We start from the raw sequence: 22178 nt of genomic DNA, 5'->3' as shown, positions 1-22178 counted from the left end.
CAGTGCCTCCCTCCGGGGTAGGATGTGGCTTCCGCAGCGTTCCCTTCTCCAAGGGCACGCTTTCCCAGCATTATCCAATACAGAGTGGGTCTTGCGGAACAGCAGTGACTGACCTTCTCTGCTTAGAGCTCCTACTTTCTGCCCAACACTGCAGTCAGGCCAGGAGGCTCAAGCGGAGCGCTGGAAGGGCCAGCAGCCGTGGCGTTTTGATAGATATCCCCATTCGTCAGTCTTGACTTACGTAGTAGTGACTGATGAAGGGGAACGTCTCAGTTACGTATGGTAACCCTCATTCCCTGAGGAGGGAATGGAGACGTAAGTCCCCTTGCCACAGTTGCTGAGCTTCCACTGTACGGCCGAGTCACAGGTCCGGCTCCTCAGCGGAAAAACAAGAATGCGACACACGTGCTGCTCATTATATGCTCGCACCGCGATGCACAGCAGCTGGTGCTATTATCGCATGCCAATGTGCATTGGCTCGTTTAGTTTCATTCAAAGTAGATAGGCTCGCAAGCGATCCCCATTCGTCAGTCTTGACTTACGTCTCCGTTCCCTCCTCGGGGAACGAGGGTTACCATACGTCACCGAGACGTTCTAGAGCATCAAATCAGCATTTTATAATGATTTCTGAAAGATCATGTGACATCAAAGGCAGTAAATTTACATTTTAAAATAATTTTTTAAAGTGATCAGTATGTATATGAATATCTATACCATACAGTATATCATTAAAAAAATACTGTAAACTTAATAATGTTCCAAGTTACTATTGATAATATTAATACTATTATGTGTTATGCAAACTCTTTGTTCATCTTAGAATCCTCCATGTGTGGCATTGACAATTTCTGCATTCTAGCTGAAGTTTCATCTCATGCTTTCTGCATCACTGCTCATAGGTGTTACTTGCTTATATGCCACTTTTCACATACTTTACAGTTCACAAAACAGCTCATCTTCTCAAACTTAGATTAAAATAGTTGCTTAATTGGTATTGGGAACATCAAAATATAATATAATGTACAAATGTTATGTGGTAGAGGCACTGAACTGTATTTTTTTCCTAATACAAAAAAAAAAAAGAAAAAAAGTGATGTAAGTGGAGTTTCAGCTGCATAGTTGATTCTCCTGACTAACCTCAGAGGAGAGACTGAGAAAAGAACTAATGAATAACCACACACATAGAGAGAGAGAGAGAGAGAGAGAGAGAGAGAGAGAGAGAGAGAGAGAGAGAGAAAGAAAGAAAGAGAAAAAAAGAAAGCAAGTGAGCGATTTATTAATAGTTCTCTTCACCTCTCCTCTTCAATATAAGAATCTCTGGGTGTTTTTGAAAAGATGACAGAATGTCAATATCAATAACCCCTACATCAGAGTAGTGTAACCTCAGGGCTCCAAACGGCTGAGCCCTAAAAACATCCAAATCAATCAAAAACACCTGTTATGAAATGAAGCATGCAGTGAAAGTGTTTTAGACAGGCAAACTTCAGAGTCACCTACCTGCAGGGCCTCTAGAAAGCGGAAGGACCCAAGCCGCCTGCCCCGAGGAACAAGGCAAAAACTGGAGTTGTGTAGCAGCTCCTGGTAATCAAACCTGTAGACACACACATAAACACAAAATGCCAGAAAACATTAGAATCTGCTCTTTAAAAAAAATATACAAAGTTATATTGTTAAACATTTGTTCCCTTTCGAACGGGAACTCGCACTGCGTCGATTAATGCTAAGGGGAACACCTCAGGCGTGACAGGTGTCTGAAATTACTATCAAATCACGGCAATCCTATTGACTGACAACAGCCCATGAATCATTAACCTGCGACCTGGAAGTATCTAAAGGCGCCTTGCAAACTTGCAATCATCTTTTCGAGAGAAGAGGGTTCGGCGTTTGGACCTCGCTGTCTGGACCTCGCGGCTCAGGTCCCGCTTGTGCTGAAAAAAAAAAAAAAACAGAGCGGCGACGTGCTTTATGGGGTTCCCAGATGGAGCCCGCCGATCACCTTGAGAGGGGTTGGCGGCTGACGAGGGTGAGCTGCAGGTGGATGATAAAAGTAAAAAAAAAAAAAAAGAACTGTAGAGAGTACTCTTCCGGACGAACAGGAGATGGCTGATGAGGGTGGTGATAATCGGATAGATCCAAAAATCTTCTCAGCCACCCTGCCCCGTGTATGCTGAGCGTGGTTGGTGTTATGGAACGCGCCACAGGCAGGTTGCAGCTGCCGTGGCTGCGAATTGGGGGAAAAATCACTCGCGATAAGAGCGGTTTCTCCCCGGACATAAACCACCAGCTCAGGTGAGCCTTCCATTTCTTCCCGATGTCCATACTGAGATTGAGAGGACATGGAAGAACCCATATTCTGCCCGTATCCACCGACATCAGCAGGCTAGTCTCACTAATATTGAGGGGATAGGACAGCGGACATCGACACTGAGAGCTCCAACCCTGCCAGTTTGAATGGCAGGCCATACACGTCAGCGGGATAGGCCGGTGATGCCCTGCACACCATGGCGGTGTTGCAGGTATACCAGGCCGATCTGGTGAGAGATCTCGACCAGGGGGTGGGGTCCCTGAGGCGGTTACTGAGCTGTGCCACACCACAGATCTAGCTCTCCGGGCTACCAAACAGACTGCTGCCGCAATCGGCCAGTCGACGGTGGCGATAGTGGCCACGGAGAGATATCTGTGGTTGAACCTGGCCGACATTGGGGAGAAAGGCTTTCTCCTTGATTCGCTGGCTTCGCCCTCCGAGCTTTTCGGCACCTCCGTGGAGGCAGTGGTTGGAAAGTTCAGAGAGGCAAGGCACGCTCAGCTGCATTTAGGACCACGTATACCGCTGAGATACGTATACTTTTGTGAGTATGTGATGGATTCCCCTGTTGTCATCTGTAAGTTAAAGCAGGTGTGCCACCGCTCATTCTAGCTGTAAAACTATGTTTATAGCTTAGGCTTCCTCTCATGGTGAGAGCATTTGAGGCTGCTGCTCATTCATATGAAATATGTTATCAGCGGAGAGTTAAGTGGCAGAACGTCATTCTAGAAAGAAGAATGGGAATGTTTATGCTACCGCTTGTTTGTTTTTTTCTACACACACCTGTTTGGGTTTTCAGTAGGCTGAGCGGTTCTGCAGCCCCTCGTATGAAAAATAAAAAAATAAATTATCGTAAGGCTGTGGCTCCTCCGAGCCCTCAGATAGATCTATGCTTACAGGCTGGCCTAGGCTATGCTAGGGATAGTGGAGGCATTCTGCTAAAGCATTTTGGCCCTTCACTTTGTGAATGTAGGTTTTTAGCATCCCTATATGACAGCCTCCTCCCATGGGAGTCGTTAGGCCAAGGCCTGCCCCCTTTTCTGCATTCTGGGGCGAGAAGAGTAATGCAGCTTGGTGCAGAGGCATGATTTATAAAGACCCTGGGTTAGGCCTCAATAAGGCCTCCCCGGTACAATGGGTCTTTCTTGAGCAGGATTAGGCCGTCTTTCGCCTCACGATGAGACTGGGTTTTGTACTAGCATATGAATTTGGGCTCCCAGAATAGGCTCCACTCACCTCACTGAGCTACTGCTCGAGCGTCGGGTTGTAGGTGGTTGGCTTACAAGCAAGCCCCACTCCCCTAGGCTGGGTGCAGATAAAATTCTGTCACCTCTAGAGCCGCTGGCGGGCCCGCATCCTATTAAATCTCAGGGTTAGGTGGTAGTATTCCCCGGTGAAACAGGGTAGGTCTTAGTACTTCATTTTCAGTTCTGTATTAACCTACCTTGCACCATTATGGCTCGGGTCAAGTGGAAAGTTCTAACCTTCACTTCTTTTTGGTTTTCGAAGTACGCTCCCATGAAGCCAGAGCATTGCCATGAGCTGACGCCCATGCATACAGATGGTAGGCCCCTGACTCTGGGGCCTCCGCTGAGGCAGAGTGGTGTATGTTGTACTCCCCTTGCTTAAAGGGTACTGCGTTTTTTGCTGAGTACACTGCCATGGGCAATGTGATTAGGTACCAGGATGCTGTAGGCACTGTGTAAACAGTTTATCTGCCAACGAAGGCTGCGCTGTTATGTAGTAGGGCTCAGCAGGCCTCCTTGACTGGGCAGCCCCCAAGAGGGCGCGGTAGGCCTTACCTCAGGTGGTTGGCCTTAGTAGTTCGGGCAGTAGACTCACTGAAACAGGCTACCAGGCAGACCATGTGCTTCCCTCATTGAGGGTCACAATGAGTACTTGGCCTCCTGAGTCTAGTCAGATGGTCGTAGGGTTCTCGTGAGGCCTCCCAGTTAGATCAGTCTTTAGGCCTTTTCAGGCCTCCTCAGTGTTTTGAAACACAAGTGCTGGGTAGATCTGTGGATCGAGCAGAGAAACTCCCCTCGCTGGCAAGGGTTGTAAGCGCTATGCTGAGTCATGCTCTCCTGGATACCCAATCCAGGCCGAGTGGTTCACTGTCAGCTTTGCTGTCCCTCGGGTTGGATGCCTTATCTAAAGGCAAGTGTCCAGAGGCTCTGTCTTCGGACAGACAGAAATTTGGCCAGACTGAAATGTCCCATGTAAGTGACACCAGCTCAGGCCTTCCTGGTGGCATTTCGGGTGAGTATGTTCCCCTGAATAGTGATTGGCTGGGGCTCCTTCGGGTTCCCTAGCCAAATTCCCTAGAAGGGACCCCTTCTAAAATTTGAAGATGTGGTCCTAGGCCCTTGAGCAGGCCCAGGTAGTCCTTTCATTAAACACTTTTTATGGAGGTTTCATGTGGAACGTATAGCTTGGGCTATGACCGTAGGCAGTGCTGTCACTGACAGCCCAGTGTGACCTGAGGGTGAGTGGTTCTGGCATTTCATTTGAATTTGCTGGTTTTGACAGTTGTCACTGCTAATGGGTATGCACTGGTGGTGTTGGTATATCGTTTCCCTTAATGTCAGTCGACGCAGTGTGAGTTCATTTTCGAAAGGGAACTTCTAAGTTATGACTGTAACCTCTGTTCCCTGAGAACAGGGAACGAGACGCTGTGTCTTTTCGTCATGTCTTGGGGCCTGCCTACCAAACAGTCCCTTCAGACGAAAAGGTGATTATCATGTTTGCAAGGCGCCCTTATATACTTTCAGGTCGCACGTTAATGATTTATGGGCTGTCGCCGGTCAATAGGATTGCCGTGATTTGATAGTAATTTCAGACACCTGTCACACCTGAGGCGTTCCCCTTAGCGTCAATCGACACAGTGTCTCGTTCCTTGTTCTCAGGGAACAGAGGTTACAGTCATAACCTAGACGTTAGTTCATTGTCAAAAGCTGTGAATGATTCTACATGCAAGTATATATACTAACACATTCCCAAATGCACAACACACTGTTGGTGGCGAAAAGTAGGTTGAGCTAATGGTAAGATCAATCCTTAAATCACCAATCAGCAAGCATGGGCATCAATAAAACATTTATATAGATATCAAATAAATATATAATAGATACAAAATAAACAATAAATTAATAGGCCATTTTTCTCAACCAGGGGCTGGGCTAAGGTTTGTTTTGTCTATATATATAAAGACAAAACAAACCTTAAATTAAGCTAAAACAACTAAAAATCCATTTTTTTTGATTATTGATTTTTTTTTTCTATGATGTGTTTGTCTTTTTTTTTGTCTTTTTTTTTTTACTGTATTTTTCTGAAAGTGATTTCTAGACCTGGAAAAGGTATACAAATCAATGCTATCTTATATATCTTATAATTTATAAAGAGTTATGATGTGTTTTATGTTTTTTCAGGTAGAAATTGTGTAAAAATATTCCTAAATCAAGTCATGGGGCCTTCGAATATTGTTGTGGACAAGGAGGAGATATGTATATATTATATCACGACACGCACGGCACAGTATACTCGAAAGAACAATCTTTAATTACTTTAATATACAGGAGAATAAACAAGAATGCTATTCATTAATATTGATGAGACCAAACTATGAACAGAAAGAACTCAGGGCCTAAATACACAGAAAGGGTAATCAACTGAAGAGAAACAGGTGTGTGGAACTAATTAACAACCATGGAAACTTACTAGGAAACATAGGCAGGCAAAACTGGGACACTTTGGGACTACAGCCAAGTATCATCTGTGCTGATATTCAACATCCCTCTTGCTCATGTGATATTACTTAATTAGCCTGACTGTACGGTTATTATGGTTGCCGAGCAACATAGCAATTTGGTAATTTTGGTAATATCTGATATGTGGTCACAGGTGTATAGCGACTATTTACTATGATGCAGCTCATGCAATCAGATCTTAGAGTCTGATCTGTTTTATTGTATTTGTTCTGGCATATTATATTAGGACGACACAATAAACACACAGGGAGAGAACAATCAAGATCCAGCTGAAGTTGGAGGGATAGCAGTGAGAGATCCTGTTATTTGCGCTCTACTTCTGTTCTAGCAGTCAGCCTTAATCTGGCTAGAGCTCACTCTCCTCTATTTAATTCTCTTATAATTACTGCCTCACTCTCTGTCTCTCTCTTTTTTTTCCTCTATTATCTTCATCCTGCATCATCCATCCAGCCAATAAGTGGAAAATATGTTGTTCGTCTTCTGAACTTAATTTTCTCTTTCTGCTCATTCAAGGCAGGTGTATTATTGTTAACTTAAACTAAAACTAAAACCGAAAAAAAAACAAAAAAAACAACAACATTACTTTAAATTAAGCTACATTAGTAAAAAAACTAAAAACTTATTTATTTCAGTTCGTTGTCAAAGTAACATTTCTCTTGTTTTTTTTTTTAATGTACATTATGTATGCATAGTGTAACATATTGTAAAGCCAAAGTTACATAGTGTACTTTTAAGTCGAAGCCCTAAAATAACTAAAACAAAACTAACTAAAAATAAAAACTGAAATTTAATAAAACAATAAATAAATAAAAAATTAAAAAAACAAGATTTCTGATCAGAACAATTCTCCACAACTTCGAAGAATAAGATTCTAGACAGCTGAGATTGCTTGCCCTGCAAGCTTGTGCTGAAACTGTTGCTTCTTAAAGCAGTGAAGTTGTAAGAATCACTTTGGGATTCGTTTTCTCAAAGATCAAACCTCCTTACATCTTGTTGTGTCTTGTAAGGGTTTCCAACAACAAAATTGGACACAACTTTTCACTGGACTGCAATGCTACAATAACATTCACAACCCACTCAAAAAAGAAGGTTGTCAATTAATTAAACATTTCAGTCAACTAACGAACTAACGAACTAACTAACTAACTAACTAACTAACTAACTAACTAACTAACTAACTAACTAACTAACTAACTACTGTAATAAATGTATTGCTCATTGTTAATTAATAATGATAGTTTATACATTAACTAACATTAATTAATTGGACCTTATTGTAAAGTGTTACCCATTTGGTAAGCCACAATTTCTTGAGTCCACAAATTCTTGAGTCAATATTAGTGTTTCTTTACAAAGTGACATCGCCAACTACTGGCCTGGCATGAAAAATATAGCATTTTTAGTTGTCTTCGCAGATCGTTTTGACCATGTTGTTGTCTAGCGAAAAACACGAAGGAAAAACATTTTAATTTTAAGTACATCGTTGTCGTGTAAACGTACCCCTATGTTAAATTAACAGCCCAAATAAAATCTGTATTTCTTGAGCACCAACTAAATATTAAATGAATTTAAAATAAAATAAAGAAAATTGCTTTTATTCACAATAAAGTTTTGTTCAGTTGATGGTTTGGATTGTCCCCTGTTGTGCTCTATAATTAAAATGAAAAGCTTTGTGTGTAAAGAATAACCTTTGTTTGGCTAAATTAACATGCAGTGCAGAAATAAATAGAAGTCTAATGTTCAGAACGGTGAACAAACAGCTTTTTTTTCCTTTTTTTTTTTTTTTTTACATTTAAAGCTATTTTAATACAGTAAGTCAGCGTCTTAATTAGAGGTGTGGTAATTTAAAGGTGACCATATGGGTAATGTTTCATATGAGAATACAAATATATTCTACAAATATATTATCTATCTATCTATCTATCTATCTATCTATCTATCTATCTATCTATCTATCTATCTATCTATCTGTCTGTCTGTCTGTCTGTCTGTCTGTCTGTCTGTCTGTCTGTCTGTCTGTCTGTCTATCTATCTATCTATCTATCTATCTATCTATCTATCTATCTATCTATCTATCTATCTATCTATATATCTATCTATTTCAGATGTTTCTGAAAAGTTTAAGTCAGTGTACACAAAATGCACAGTATCTCATTGACTTTCCTGAGAGGTCTGTGTGTTCCATTCTGATCAGGCACAGCAGTGGCACCCGTGGCCTTGAGAGGCACTTCTCTATAAGGGTGGAAGAATGTGATATATATTCAGGTTCAACACTAAGACGCCATGACAAATTCAGGTGCACATGAATGCTTACATAATATACAGCTTCATAAGATTGATAAACTAGTCATGGATTCTTTCAGTGTGATTTCCCCATACTATTGAAAAAAAAAAATGCCTGAAATGAATGTAAAAAAACAACAACAATGGTACCACTTTATTTTACAGTGTCATTGTTACATGTTACATGTAGTTACTGTAGTAATAACTATAAATTATGCATAATTACATGCAATTAACCCTTAACCAAACACCCATTCTAACTTTAACCCTATAGTAAGTACATGTAGTTAATTATTATGACTCAGTAATTAAATGTGTAATTACACTGTAACACTGACACCTTAAAATAATGTGTAACCAAAAAAAACAAAAAACATAACATTACATGATATGTGGATTAATTCATCAAGTTTGGTGATAAATGTGTTAATTATCTGTTGTTATTTGTTAATTAAGGAGTTAAATTTACAGTATTAATAATAACAACACATTCATAGTCTATACTTTTCACAGTTTTTGTGCAGTATCCTCTGTCTTTTAAAGTTATTAGATAATTCTATTCCATTGACTGCACCCTATACTCCTAGAAAAACAAAACTGATACATTTATAAATAATCCAATATGAGCGGTGCACATTTAGCTCTCTGGTAGCTCAATAACACGTAGCATCGGGAGCAATTTACAACTATAACATGAACCGACGGAGGCCTGTAAATCCATTTCTTTTTCCCCAGCCGAGAGCATCTTGGGAAGAGAGTGGGAATAAGACAGAATGCGAATGAATATGCAGGTCTATTTCTCATTCTCTGCTCAAAGCGCAGCATAAAGGGCACATGAAGGAAAGTAAAGGCCTGTGACAAATGCGGTGACTGCAAGGGTGGCGCTATGCATTTTTTATTAGCTGTTAATCCATTCCTTGTGTAACTCAATATAAATCAAATTACCAGCCTACCATGCTGTCAGTGACTACAGTAATTAGATGGAAAAGTGGTTCGTAGAGGTGCCACATTCTTTTAAAGTGGAAAAAAAAGCAAAGATTTACATTGTATTTACGGCTATGCTTTCTGCTCTTCACTGGCAGGTGAATGCCACTTATTCAATGACCAGAGAAGAGGATGGACATACTGGTGGTAGCAATTACTAGGAAAAGAAAAACTGATTATTTAGCTAGTCAGGCCTATCTGCCATTCACAACATGGGAATGGTGATTCCCACATTGTTCATGGGGAACACGTGAACAAAATTGGTGAACAGTTTCATACACTGATGTAGGATTGTTTCTTCAATTACTGGCACTTTTATGTCTATTTAGGGTTTTAGGGTTTATAATTATTAAAACAGATTTCAACTATTTTCTTTGTGTTGTATAAGATCACATTTTTACCACAGCTTTAAAATAAATCTATTTGAAGTTAGATTGAATAGTTTTACCCTTGTCCCAAACCTAAAAAATATCACTACAGTTTTTAAAAAAAACTATGAGGATCTAAACAAAGAGTTTATTTAATTGGGTGAAAATTAAATTAAATTATATCAGTTACACAAATTACCACAATGTTTAATTGTGTGTCATTATTAATAAAGCTGTAATTTTGTTAAATGATTCAAATTATCCATATTATTTAATCATTGTATGTATGGTTAAAAAAAAAGAAAAGTGCTAGCTATGCCATTAGTCTTAGCAAGACACAAGAGTCAGCTATTTTATCCCGGAAATTTTAATACAGAATTATTTTAAATACAAAATGTAATTTGACAAGTTAGTGTTCTTTAGCATATATGCAACCCAGGCTCTTTGGGGAAAAATATTTCATGACACTTTCAAAGTGAAATATCTAGATATTCTAAAAGTGCGTTTAGTTTTATCTAAAACAGATGAACATGAATCTGGCAACATCTTATTACGTTAATTGTTGTACGTATCACAGCAGTTCTGAAATTAAATGTACAGTGAGTGACGCTAAAAGGTTAATGATTTATCGCATTTGAACATAACATACCGCCTACACCAAACCCTAGCCTAAAGCAATAGTGTAAAAAGGAGATAAAAACACATTTGCTGAAGCAGCTTTTTTACTTTTATTTTGACTGTTTTACAGAACTCGTACCCAAGCGCCCAAGTACCAAACAAGTTTACTATATTAGAAAAGCCACAATATATATGGAGCTGGTTATGTGATGCAAAGCTAAAAAGGTATTAGTTCACAAATAATGCATTACGGTAAAAGTGTTTTGCCACTGCAGTGGCTGGTTATTACAAAACCAAAAGATTTACATGAGAGTGATAGCTTTATAGCATCCCGCATGGTTAGAACCAGGTGTTAGTCAGGGTTGACCATTTTGCAGTGGAAAGGAGAGTATAAATGGATCAATGTAAATTGGGATCAGATTGCTAATAGGTTCACATCAATGTCCTTTCATACTCTAACTCACAGCGTACCTCTCTAATGTAATGCTTTTATTGTTAATAAGGCAGCGGTTGGTACATCCCTGCAGAGAATGATTTTAGCAGAAAAAGGACAGCGATAATCATTTAAAACACTGCACTTATCTGGCATGCCTAAAACTTTTTGTCATCCACTTTGTATTATTCTTAAACAATTCAGAAATTAAAGTGACATATATTTTGTGAGTGCAAAATACAGTTCAGTTCCAGCTACTGGTATATTTATTCAAGCTATATTTATACGTTTTTGGAAGATTTTTCACTGTACAATGTTTTATTCATTTTGCAGATGTATAGAGCAGATTAGATCTTGTAACAATTGTGCAATTAAAAATAATCGCATTTGATTTGGACCACTTCATTTGTGATTCTAAATTCGATACATATCCAAATCTCTTTTATTTCTTTTATTTCTTTCTTTTTGACAGTATTATACACTGTAATGGAAATGTATTGTACAGTATATCTGTACATATGGTGGAAAGTGTCACAATTTTTCTCGTATATCAAGTCTGTCAACTAATTCATACAAGTCAAGTGCATATATTTGTACAATGTAAAGGATAAGAATGAGAATTACTTAATTGAGCAGCACAACAAATGGTATGAGTAAGCATCTTTAGGTTCAGAAGAGAAGGGCTGCACAATTAATGGAACATAAAATTTAAATCATGATATGGCTTAGTTCAATTATTAAATCTCAAATGAATGCAATTTATTCTGAAGTGCAGTGGGGTTCAGAGTAAAGCGGGGCACTGTGTTCATTTATGTGCATGCAGCTGTGTCTCATAACGGCTCGTTCACATGTGTTTGAGTCAAAAATTGAGCAATTTTTTTGCAGCACTTTACCAAGTTACGAGAAGTGTTTTTAACATGCTGTCTACTAAAACATAACGCCTCGGTTACGACTGTAACCTCGGTTCCCTGAAGAGGGAACGAGCGTTGCGTCGAGAATGACGCTATGGGGAACGCTTTGCGTGATGACGTCTTGAAGCACATGTAAAATCAGTCCAATGGTGTAGCGGGACGTCAGAGGCGGGTGACGTCACGTACCAGGAAGCTATAAAAGCCGGCCCGAAACAGAAAACGAAAGCTTCGTAAAAGTCTGAAGTCGAGCTGACAGGCATGAAGGAGATATGGCAAGGCGACGCAACGCTCGTTCCCTCTTCAGGGAACCGAGGTTACAGTCGTAACCGAGGCGTTCCCTTTCAAGGGAACTCCCGTTGCGTCGAGAATGACGCTATGGGGAACGTCTATACCAACGCCTCCATAGCTACGAATGTCTGTCCTGTGTGTAATCTAATAGAGCAGCACTAGGATGACAAAACATGAGACCCTGGAGCAGAGTCTAGATCCAAAGAGTAAAACCTGACGAAAGTGTGCGGTGAGGACCAGCCTGCCGCATCACAGACATCCTGTAGTGAAACTCCTGAAATAAGGGCCTTAGAGGCCGCCATACTCCTTGTAGAGTGCGACCGGACAGCCAAAGGAGAAGGCTGCCCAGCCGCCTCATAAGCAAGTGAGATAGCCTCGACCACCCACTTGCTCATTCTTTGCTTAGACACCGGCCCTCCCTTGTTAGGGGAGCCAAAGCAAACAAACAACTGATCACTTCTGCGCCACAGGGCAGCTCTGTGGACGTAGGCGTCTAACGCCCGAACTGGGCAAAGCAAATTATTAGCCTCCTGGTCCGCATTCTGGAAGGGAGGAGGACAGAAGGCCTGCAGAATAATAGGTCTGGCCACATTAGTGGGGACCTTGGGGACATAACCCGGTCTGGGATGGAGAAAAGCTTTCACCATACCCGGAGCAAACTCTAAGCAGGACGGAGCAACCGACAATGCTTGAATATCCCCAATTCTCTTAAGAGAAGAAATGGCAAGAAGGAAAATAGCTTTCAAAGTCAGAAACTTTTCCGAAACCTCCTCAATGGGCTCAAAGGGGGCCAGGGACAGGCCTTGTAGAGCAATGGACAAGTCCCATGGCGGCACCCTAGAGCGGACTGCAGGCCTCAGCCTCCAAGTGCCACGAAGGAAACGAGATACCAGAGGGTCCTTCCCCACAGACATTCCACCCAAAGGAATGTGGTAAGCACCTATGGCCGCCACATAGACCTTTAAAGTGGACGGGGTCAGACCTGCAGTGAACCGGTCCTGCAGGAACTCCAGCACTGTACCAATTGGGCAGTGGACTGGGTCCAACCGACGGTCACTACACCAAGAAGTGAATACTCTCCACTTCAGGGCATAAAGTTTCCTCGTGGAGGGAGCTCTGGACTGTAGAATGGTCTCAACAACCTCAGTTGAGAGACCTGACTCTATGAGCTGGGCCCCCTCAGAGGCCAAGCCCACAGGTTCCACAGTTCTGGGCGGGGGTGAAATATTGAGCCCCCTGCCTGGGACAGAAGGTCTCTCCTGACGGGTAACTCCAGAGGATGCCCGTCGAGGAGGGAGACCAGATCGGGAAACCATACTCTGCCCGGCCAACGCGGGGCTATTAGAAGCAGGCAAACCCGGTCCCTGCGAACTCTCTCCAGAACTCCCGGGAGCAGAGCAACTGGGGGAAAGGCGTACAGACGTAGCCTCGGCCACGTCTGAACCATAGCATCCAGTCCCAGAGGAGCTGGATGCGTGAGGGAGAACCAAAGTGGACAGTGAGACGTCTCTCGAGACGCAAACAAATCCACTTGTGCTTGGCCGTACTCCCTCCATATCAGCTCCACCACCCATTCCCCGGGCCTCGGCCCCTGCCTCGACAGAGTGTCTGCTCCTATATTCTGAACCCCGGGGATGTAGGCTGCTCTGAGTGACAGCAACTTCCCCTGGGACCACAAGAGGATATGGCGTGCCAGATTTGATAATGGGCGCGAGCGCAAACCCCCTTGGTGGTTGATGTAGGCGACTACCGACGTGTTGTCCGTATGCACTAACACATGGTGTCCCCTGAGGTCTGTGACAAAGCTCCTCAGAGCCCGGAAGACAGCTAACATCTCTAGGCGATTGATATGCCAGGAACGATGATGGTCTTCCCACAGACCTTGAGCTGAGCGACCCTCCAGGATCGCTCCCCAACCCGTGAGGGAAGCATCCGTCGTTAGCAGTCTGCGACGACAAGAAGCTCCCAACACTGGGCCCTGGGACAGGAACCAAGGTTTCTTCCACATAACCAAGGCACGTAGGCATCGCCGCGTGACCTTGATTGTGCGAAATGGGTTGCCCCTCGGGGAAAACCCCCTGGTCCTGAGCCACCACTGCAGGGGCCTCATGTGCAGCAGTCCAAAAGGTATCACGTTGGAAGCTGCTGCCATGAGACCCAACAGTCTCTGGAACTGTTTGACAGTGAGTAGCTGGCCTAGCTTTACACTTTTCACAGCTGCAAGGATGGACTCTATACGTGGCGGTGACAGGCGCGCCTGCATCGACACTGAGTCCCAAACCACGCCTAGGAAAGTGGTTCTCTGGAGTGGAGAAAGCACACTCTTCTTGGCGTTCAGCCGTAACCCCAGCTCTTTCATGTGGGCGAGAACAACATCTCGATGTTGAACCGCCAACTGATGCGACTGAGCTAAAATCAACCAATCATCGATGTAGTTCATGATGCGAATCCCCTGAAGGCGCAGAGGCGCCAGAGCTGCATCCATACATTTCGTGAAAGTGCGGGGTGATAAAGCTAGGCCGAATGGAAGAACACGATATTGGTATGCTTTGCCCCCGAAAGCAAACCTCAGGAACTTCCAATGACACGGACGGATGGAAATATGGAAATATGCGTCCTTGAGATCTATCGTGACAAACCAGTCCTCGGACCTGATCTGTGGCACGATCTGTCTCAATGTCAACATTTTGAACTTGAGCTGCATGACTGACTCGTTCAGAACTCGAAGATCCAAAATGGGACGCAATCCCCCGTCCTTTTTTGGAACTATGAAGTACCGGCTGTAAAACCCGGTTTCCCTGTCGGAGGGAGGTACATATTCTATGGCCCCTTTCTCTAACAGAGTGTTTACTTCCTGTTCCATAACCAGAACCTGCTCGGGGCCCACCACTGTGGGTAGGACCCCCATAAACCGAGGTGGGCGTTTCTTGAATTGTATCTGATACCCTTTTTCTACGGTCTGCAGGACCCAACGAGAAACATTTGACAGTAGCTTCCACGCTGTCAAAGATTCTACTAGAGGTACCAGCCTCTCGAGACTGGTTTCTGGATTTTGTTGTTGTTGAGCAGTCAATTCGACGCCCTGTAACGGCGCACCGGCAGGGAGCGACCGAACAGACTGCTCTAACACCCTCCTCGGAGGGGGCGGGCATCCCGAGGCCACTACGTTTCCGGGTGGTCCTTGAGATATGTGCTCGCCGGAGACCGCTGCGCCCTGTAACACCGATGGCGGCAGGGTTGGCAGAACGGTCCCCTGAGGGTACCGAAGAGAGACGGGCACCGTAAAAAGAGGTGTTAACCGCTCTGCTTCGGGGGGGACTACCCTCATTAATCCTGAGCCCTCGGACGTCAGGATTTCTTCCCAGCAGCCTTCTTGGCGGTAATAACGGTCCGCAGATCCGTTCTACCCCTCGAAGACTGCTGGGTTTGAGCGCGCCCTCCGTGTCCCCGAGATTTTTGTGGGGGAGCACGGGAGGACACGCTCTGCTTCTGAGTGGCACGATGCTCAGCACCCTTTTTAGAGGAGTGAGGCTGCTCCCGCTCAGCAGCCTCATAGAAAGAACGGCGGGGAAGAAGCTTTTGAAGAGCAGATGCTTGTTTAGCGGCTTCTTGTGATTTTGCAACCGCAATATTTACTGCATCCCCAAATAACCCGGCAGTGGAAACCGGAGCGTCTAACAGAACATCCTTTTCTTTGTCCTTAATATCGCTCAGGTTGAGCCACAGATGCCTCTCAGTAGCCACCAGGGCTGCCATAGACCGCCCGATAGATTTAGCGGTCTCCTTGGTGGCTCTGAGAGAAACATCCGTGGCTCTGCGCAGTTCAGCCACAGTGTCGGGACCGATTCCCCCGCCCTCCTCTAAATCCCCCAATAATTCTGCCTGATAGGCTTGTAAAATAGACATCGTATGCAGACACGCTGCAGCTTGACCAGCGGCTGCATACGATTTATTAATCAGGGAAGATGTCAACTTTACTGGTTTTGAGGGAAGTGTAGGAGCCTTCAGGGAAGATGCCGTTGCTGGAGAGAGATAGCCCGCGAGCGTCTCTTCCACCTTCAGCATCTCCCCATAACCATGCTCTTTATATTGTGAAATAGTGGAATATAGAGAGGTGTGTGGTGTGTAAACTCTGTAAGAGACTGGTCTCCCCCACGATCTCGACACCTCGGTGTGGAGATCGGGGAAAAACGGCAGGCTCCTACGCTGGGGCTGAGCACGAGATGGCAGGAAGCGTTCGTCGAGTTTGCTTTTTGAACGAACGTCCTGCCTATCCTCTGGCCACTCAATAGACAATCTGTCAACTGCTCTCGTGATCACATCGAGCAGTTCTTCAAAAGCATGAGACTGAGGTGGCGAATCCTCAGACTCAGCATCAATACTTACAACATCCAACTCCTCAGAGCTGGATAGTTGCAGTATTGGTGCCTCTATCGGGGGGGAAGAAACCGCAGCGCGTGCTTCCACACCCTGATGAGAGGCACTGGATCTGTCAGTAAGAGGCTGAGATAAGGCAGAGCCCGTCTCAACATCCACTGACAGATCCATTTGCGAACCCCAGGTCTGAGATCGCCGCCGAGCCTCAGCCGCGGCGGGACCCGAGCCCTGGGGAACGTGGTCGGGATTGAACCGAGCCAACCGGGATCGGAGCGTCCGCAATGGAAGCGCACAGCAATGCACACAGTCACCACCCTCGAGTGCTGACTGGGCATGCTCCTCTCCCAAACAAACAACACAAAGAGTGTGTGTGTCACCTCCCGTTAAATAACGCGGGCAGGGATGGACACACACTCGATACTGCTGCTTGCTCGCCATATCTGAATAAATATATATATATATAGACAGACAACACCAAATAACAAGGACAGATTTCAACACAGAGCGCGACTGAAGACTCAGAAAGCTTTCGTTTTCTGTTTCGGGCCGGCTTTTATAGCTTCCTGGTACGTGACGTCACCCGCCTCTGACGTCCCGCTACACCATTGGACTGATTTTACATGTGCTTCAAGACGTCATCACGCAAAGCGTTCCCCATAGCGTCATTCTCGACGCAACGGGAGTTCCCTTGAAAGGGAACTAAGACTTAAATGTCTCCCATCAGTTTTCCACCAAATCAAAAGCATGAGGGTTTAATTTTTGAAAGTGAATTTAAGATATAAATATTAGTATTGTAACTTGTAGTGTAAAATGAAATAATAATAATTTAATAATAATGATAATTTATAATATATTCAAATTGATTGCGTTTATAAAAAAAACACTAATGTGAATATAATGCATAGATGCTATCACAACTAAAAAGATGTTTGAGTCCACTTTAAAGTCCTGCAATGTAATTTTTTTAAAGAGTTGATAAGAGTATTTTTAATACTTTTTTTTAGCAGTGTGAACTCCCTTAAAAAGAAACTATTGGCATCAGAGTGTGGTCTCTTTGTTCTTTTTACCTGGCTGTCTCAGTAGCAATACAATTTTGTCCAAAGCCTTGGATAATACAAGAATAAAGTTATTTGTTAGCTTCTCATTCATCTCAAAGGCAGTTACTTAGCTACTGCGTGACGCCCTGGAAGCACAAAACCTGACACTGCCACCAGCAGGGACTAATGGGGCCATGCTAACCATCCAAACCTTGACCCCTTAGGTCTTCAGTATGGGCTTGTCCAAGAAGAAAGAGCCTCTAAATGTTACAATGAGGAGCACTATACCTTTATTCCTGGAGGAGCTTTTTGTCGGGAGATGCTGTCATTTTGCATTGAACCTACAATATAGCGAAGTTCAAAACAGGGTCTCTCTGCCTCTCTCTCAGTATAGGCTTATTAATAATTAATGTTCAAGCTCACCTGCGAATATTTATGCTGGCACTGAGTTAAATCTCACTCAGGGAGAAACACATTGATTACCTTTGGAAAGGTATCTTGCAATGTATAATGTCGCTCGGATACAAAGAGTGAAATAAAGGAGGAGGTGAAAGCTCCTGTCATGGTGCATAAAGAGCGCTCTGGGGAAAATATCAACATTAGCCACATTTCCCCCTAGTGCAGACAGCTCATACTTTACCAAATGATTTATTATTCCCTGCATGGTGTTTGTATTGAAATAAAGCAGGGCTGGATTATTACAGTACCTCGACATTCAGGGCCATATTCTGTCCTTGGTAAACTGAATGATAATAAAATTAGGGATGCACCAATGTATCGGCCACCGATATTTATCGGACGATTTTTGATTAATTTAAAACCATTGGCATATCGGCAAAAGCATGAAAAAGGCCAAATACCGATGGTTTATTAATTAACTGCTTGAAGGCAATGAGTTGCATGTCTGTTGCATATTCAACGTTTTTCTCTGGGTAAAATAATTAAATGCTTACCAAAACAAAATGAAATCTGTACAAAATAAAATATAGTTTGTCAGATGTCGATCGGGGGTGGGGAAGTTGTAAATCACGTGTGTCATGATTCCTTTCTTGTGTTCCCCTTGTCTTGTGTGGACTTTTATTACTTCCTGTTTTGTGCCATGTTTTTGTAGTCTTTTTGTTGTTTTTGTATGATTGTTCCCAGGTGTATCTTGTTTCCTCATTACTTAGTTAAGCTTGTTTGTCCCTGTGTATTTATAGCCCTTGTGTTTCACTTGTTACTTTCTCAGTTGTTGTAAGTGTAATGGTTGCCTCTGTCTCTATGATCCCCCTGGTTTTGTTCCTTTGTTCTTCGAGTTCTGTGTTCTCTGTTTCATGTGTTACTTTATTAAATAACCCTCCGTTTAGATCCTTGTCTTCGCCTGCTTTCCTCAGCTCGTTACAACGTGAGTGATTACTCAACATTAACGTGAGAAATGCACGCTGAATAGGAGTCTCGGAAAAATGTCTGCAGTCTGGGCCTTTTTCAAAATCTCAGATAAAGCAACAATTTGCAACGAGTGTTCAGCAGAAATATCAAGAGGGGGTAGCACGGCTAAGAATTTCAACACATCCAATTTAATCCGCCACCTGAAAAAGCATCCTGAAAGCATGCTGCGTTCCTCAGTGCTGCCAAGAAAAAACTGCCGCCCCCCAGTGTTCCGACACCCTCTGTGGCTCAGGTATTTGAAAAAGTAAAAAAGTTTACTCAAGACAGCATCAAAGCAAAGGGCATTACCCAAAAAATGATGGAATTTATCGCACTGGACGATCAGCCGTTTTCCGTCGTGGAAGACGTGGGGTTTCGGAGGCTTGTTGAACACCTTGAGCCACGTTACTCCCTACCTAGTCGGCGATATTTTTCAGACGTGTGCCTGCCAGACAAGTACAATGTTGTAGCCGTGCATATACACGAGTTCTTGGCCACTGATATTTCAGCCATCAGTTTTACAACCGACATTTCAATCTCTGATGTAAGCCCTACCTGTATGCTAAGTCTCACTGGGCAATGGATTGATAAAGATTGCAAAAAATATTGCTGGATGTCAGTGATGTCGCGAGTTTACCCTGCGTAGCACATACTTTACAATTAGCTGTCAACGAGGGCTTGTTATGTCAACGAAGCATATCTGACGTGATAGCAATATGTCGACGAATAGTAGGCGACTTTAAGCATTCCCCTCTTGCATACTCGCGCTTACACAGTGTCAAAATAAAGTTGGGAATGCAACCTAAAATTCTTCAGCAAGATGTTTCAACAAGGTGGAACAGTACTTTGTATATGCTGAGAAGCCTCTTGGATCAAAAGCAAGCTTATAGTGCAGATTATGTTCTGCCTGTGACATTAACTGCCCATCAGTGGTGTTTAATTGAGAACACAGTCTATTCTTTACCCATTTGAGCAACTATGAGGGAGATGAGTGCATCTGGAGCATCTGCAGCATACTGAGCAAGGACCTTGAAACTGACCAGGGAGTAAAAACCAAAAAAAAACAAAAAAAAAAAACACTACTAGACGCGGTGACAAAGCATTTTGCTAAAAATGACTCATAACCTCTTATGTTAGACCCAAGATACAACGATAACTACTTCGATACGGACAAAAAGCAGGCAGTACGCTTTATGCTGCAAGCACAGCTGGATTTGAGCGACGAAAGTGGTGGAAAAGACGTGGTGCGCCTCCCAGAGGACAACCCAAAAGCCAAAAAGTCGCGCAAGGACAATGAACATGCACCCAGTCTGTGTGACATGTTCGACGAATTCTGGAGTAAAATTTATCACATGGATTTAGGATTAACCCTACCATGCCACAAATGGATGCCTACCTTGCAGAAATCCCAATTGAAAGAAATGAGAATCTTCTTCAATACTGGTGTGTCAATCAAGGTCAATTTCCGTCTCTTGGGCAAACTGCATGCAAGTATTTGTGCGCACAAGCACCGACAGTGAACGATTGTTCAGTGCTGCATCCAATGTCTTGGACAGTAAAAGAAACAGACTTCACTGTGAAAAAGCAGAAAAGCTTCTTTTTATAAAGAAGAACTTGACCGTTTCTAAAGCAGCAATACTTGATAACAGCAAATGGACTGAATGAACTGTTCATGAGTTTGAAGTTTGTCATGTCATATTTTAATCTTTATGTTAAACAGATCTGTTCATTTGAAATGATTTAATGTTTAGTGTGCGCCATGCACAACGTCTGAATGAACTGTCCATGAGTTTGAAGTTTGTCATGTCATATTTTAATCTTTATGTTAAACAGATCTATGTTCATTTGAAATGATTTAATGTTTAGTGTGCGCCATGCACAACGTCTGAATGAACTGTCCATGAGTTTTTAAGCTGTTTTAAATATGATTCAGTTGTTAAGAAGGAATGTTTTATAAAAAATAAAAAAAATAAAAAACTCTTTGAAGTTTGTCATGTCATATTTTAATCTTTATGTTAAACAGATCTATGCTCATCTGAAATGATTCAATGTTCTAGTACACCATACACAAGGACTGAATGAACTGTTCATTAGTTATTAAGCCATTTTATCATAATAGTTTTAACTATGATTATATTGTTAAGAAGTAATGTTTTATTGCAAAGATAAATTCTTTGAAGTATGTCATGTCATATTTGCATATTTTATTTTATCTTTGTTAAACAGATCTGATCTATGTTCAGTTGAAATGATTTGATGTTCTGGTGTGCACCATGCTCAAGCGCCGACAGAAAAACATTCAGTGCTGGCTCAAACGTCTTGGACAATAAAAGAAACGGACTGCACTTTAGTGGGGGAAAAGCAGTCAATCATTTTCTGAAGTAGCAAAATTTATACTTGATATATAAAGCAACAGTACTGGCATTTGTTAAGTTTATTAAAGAAATATGTTCTATTATATGTCAAATATGAGTTCATGTTGTTAATTAAATAAATATTGAATCGCAAAAATCACCTCTGAAGGTTGTCATGTTGTCTTATTGTTGTTGTTTTTTTTTATCTTACTTTGTGCCTCTCTTATAATGTAGGTCAGATGAATGTTAAATGGATCCAATACATGTTCAGTGAAAATAATTTGATGCAGAAATAAACTAGAAATAGCTAGTACTGTATAGCCTAGTATTGTATGCAAGTGACAAATATCGCTATCGGTATCGGCCAGTAGTTGTTTGTTGATATCGGTATAGGTATCAGCCAAAAAAAATCCTATAGGTGCATCCCTAAATAAAAATATATATAAAAAAATAAATAAAAAAACCTATGTAATAAATAAAAGTGGATGAGGTCTTCAGAATGAACAAATGAATGAATAAATGAATGTTCAACAACAATTACATTTTTAACAGTGGAATGCATTGAGGTAATTAAAGGGTCATATAATGGATAACCATAATTAAGTTCTTCTGAAATAAAATGGTTTGATTTTGAATGTTGCAACCTAGACTCGTTGGAAAAACATGCCTTTTGCCAACATTTTTGCAAAACTTCAAGTTTTTCTACTGATCAAGGGTATGTTTACACAACAATTATGTACTAAAAACTGAAAGTTTTTTCCTTTGTGTTTTTTTTACGTACAGTTGACAAAGTTGTCAAAACTATCCCTGTTCATACGAATCCATGAAAACGACTAAAAACCCTGTTTGATTCATGTCAGGCCAGTAGATGGCGATATCACTTTGTAAAGAAACACTATGTGCATGTACATAGAGACGATAAAAGTACTGTTTACACTTTGAAATCCATTGCATTTTGAGGCCCCCAAAACACTGTTGTCGTGTAAATGAACAGGCAAAATGCATAAAAAGTTTTATATTTTTAGTTGAAAATGGTGCTGTGTAAA

General features: G+C 42.2%; 1 protein-coding gene across 1 annotated transcript in view; it reads right to left on the bottom strand.

The window, feature by feature from the left end:
* LOC311068185 (exostosin-1) overlaps positions 1-22178 on the bottom strand; it is a 345962-nt gene that overhangs the window by 88498 nt on the left and 235286 nt on the right. The window contains exon 3 of the mRNA XM_084090477.1: positions 1498-1591. Coding sequence (XP_083946603.1) covers positions 1498-1591 — 94 coding nt within the window. The remainder of the gene's footprint in view (positions 1-1497; positions 1592-22178) is intronic.

The sequence above is a fragment of the Abramis brama genome (genome assembly GCF_963993115.1).
Source record: "Abramis brama genome assembly, chromosome: 18".
Lineage (NCBI taxonomy): Eukaryota > Metazoa > Chordata > Actinopteri > Cypriniformes > Leuciscidae > Abramis > Abramis brama.
This window is presented reverse-complemented; position numbering and strand designations above follow the sequence as displayed.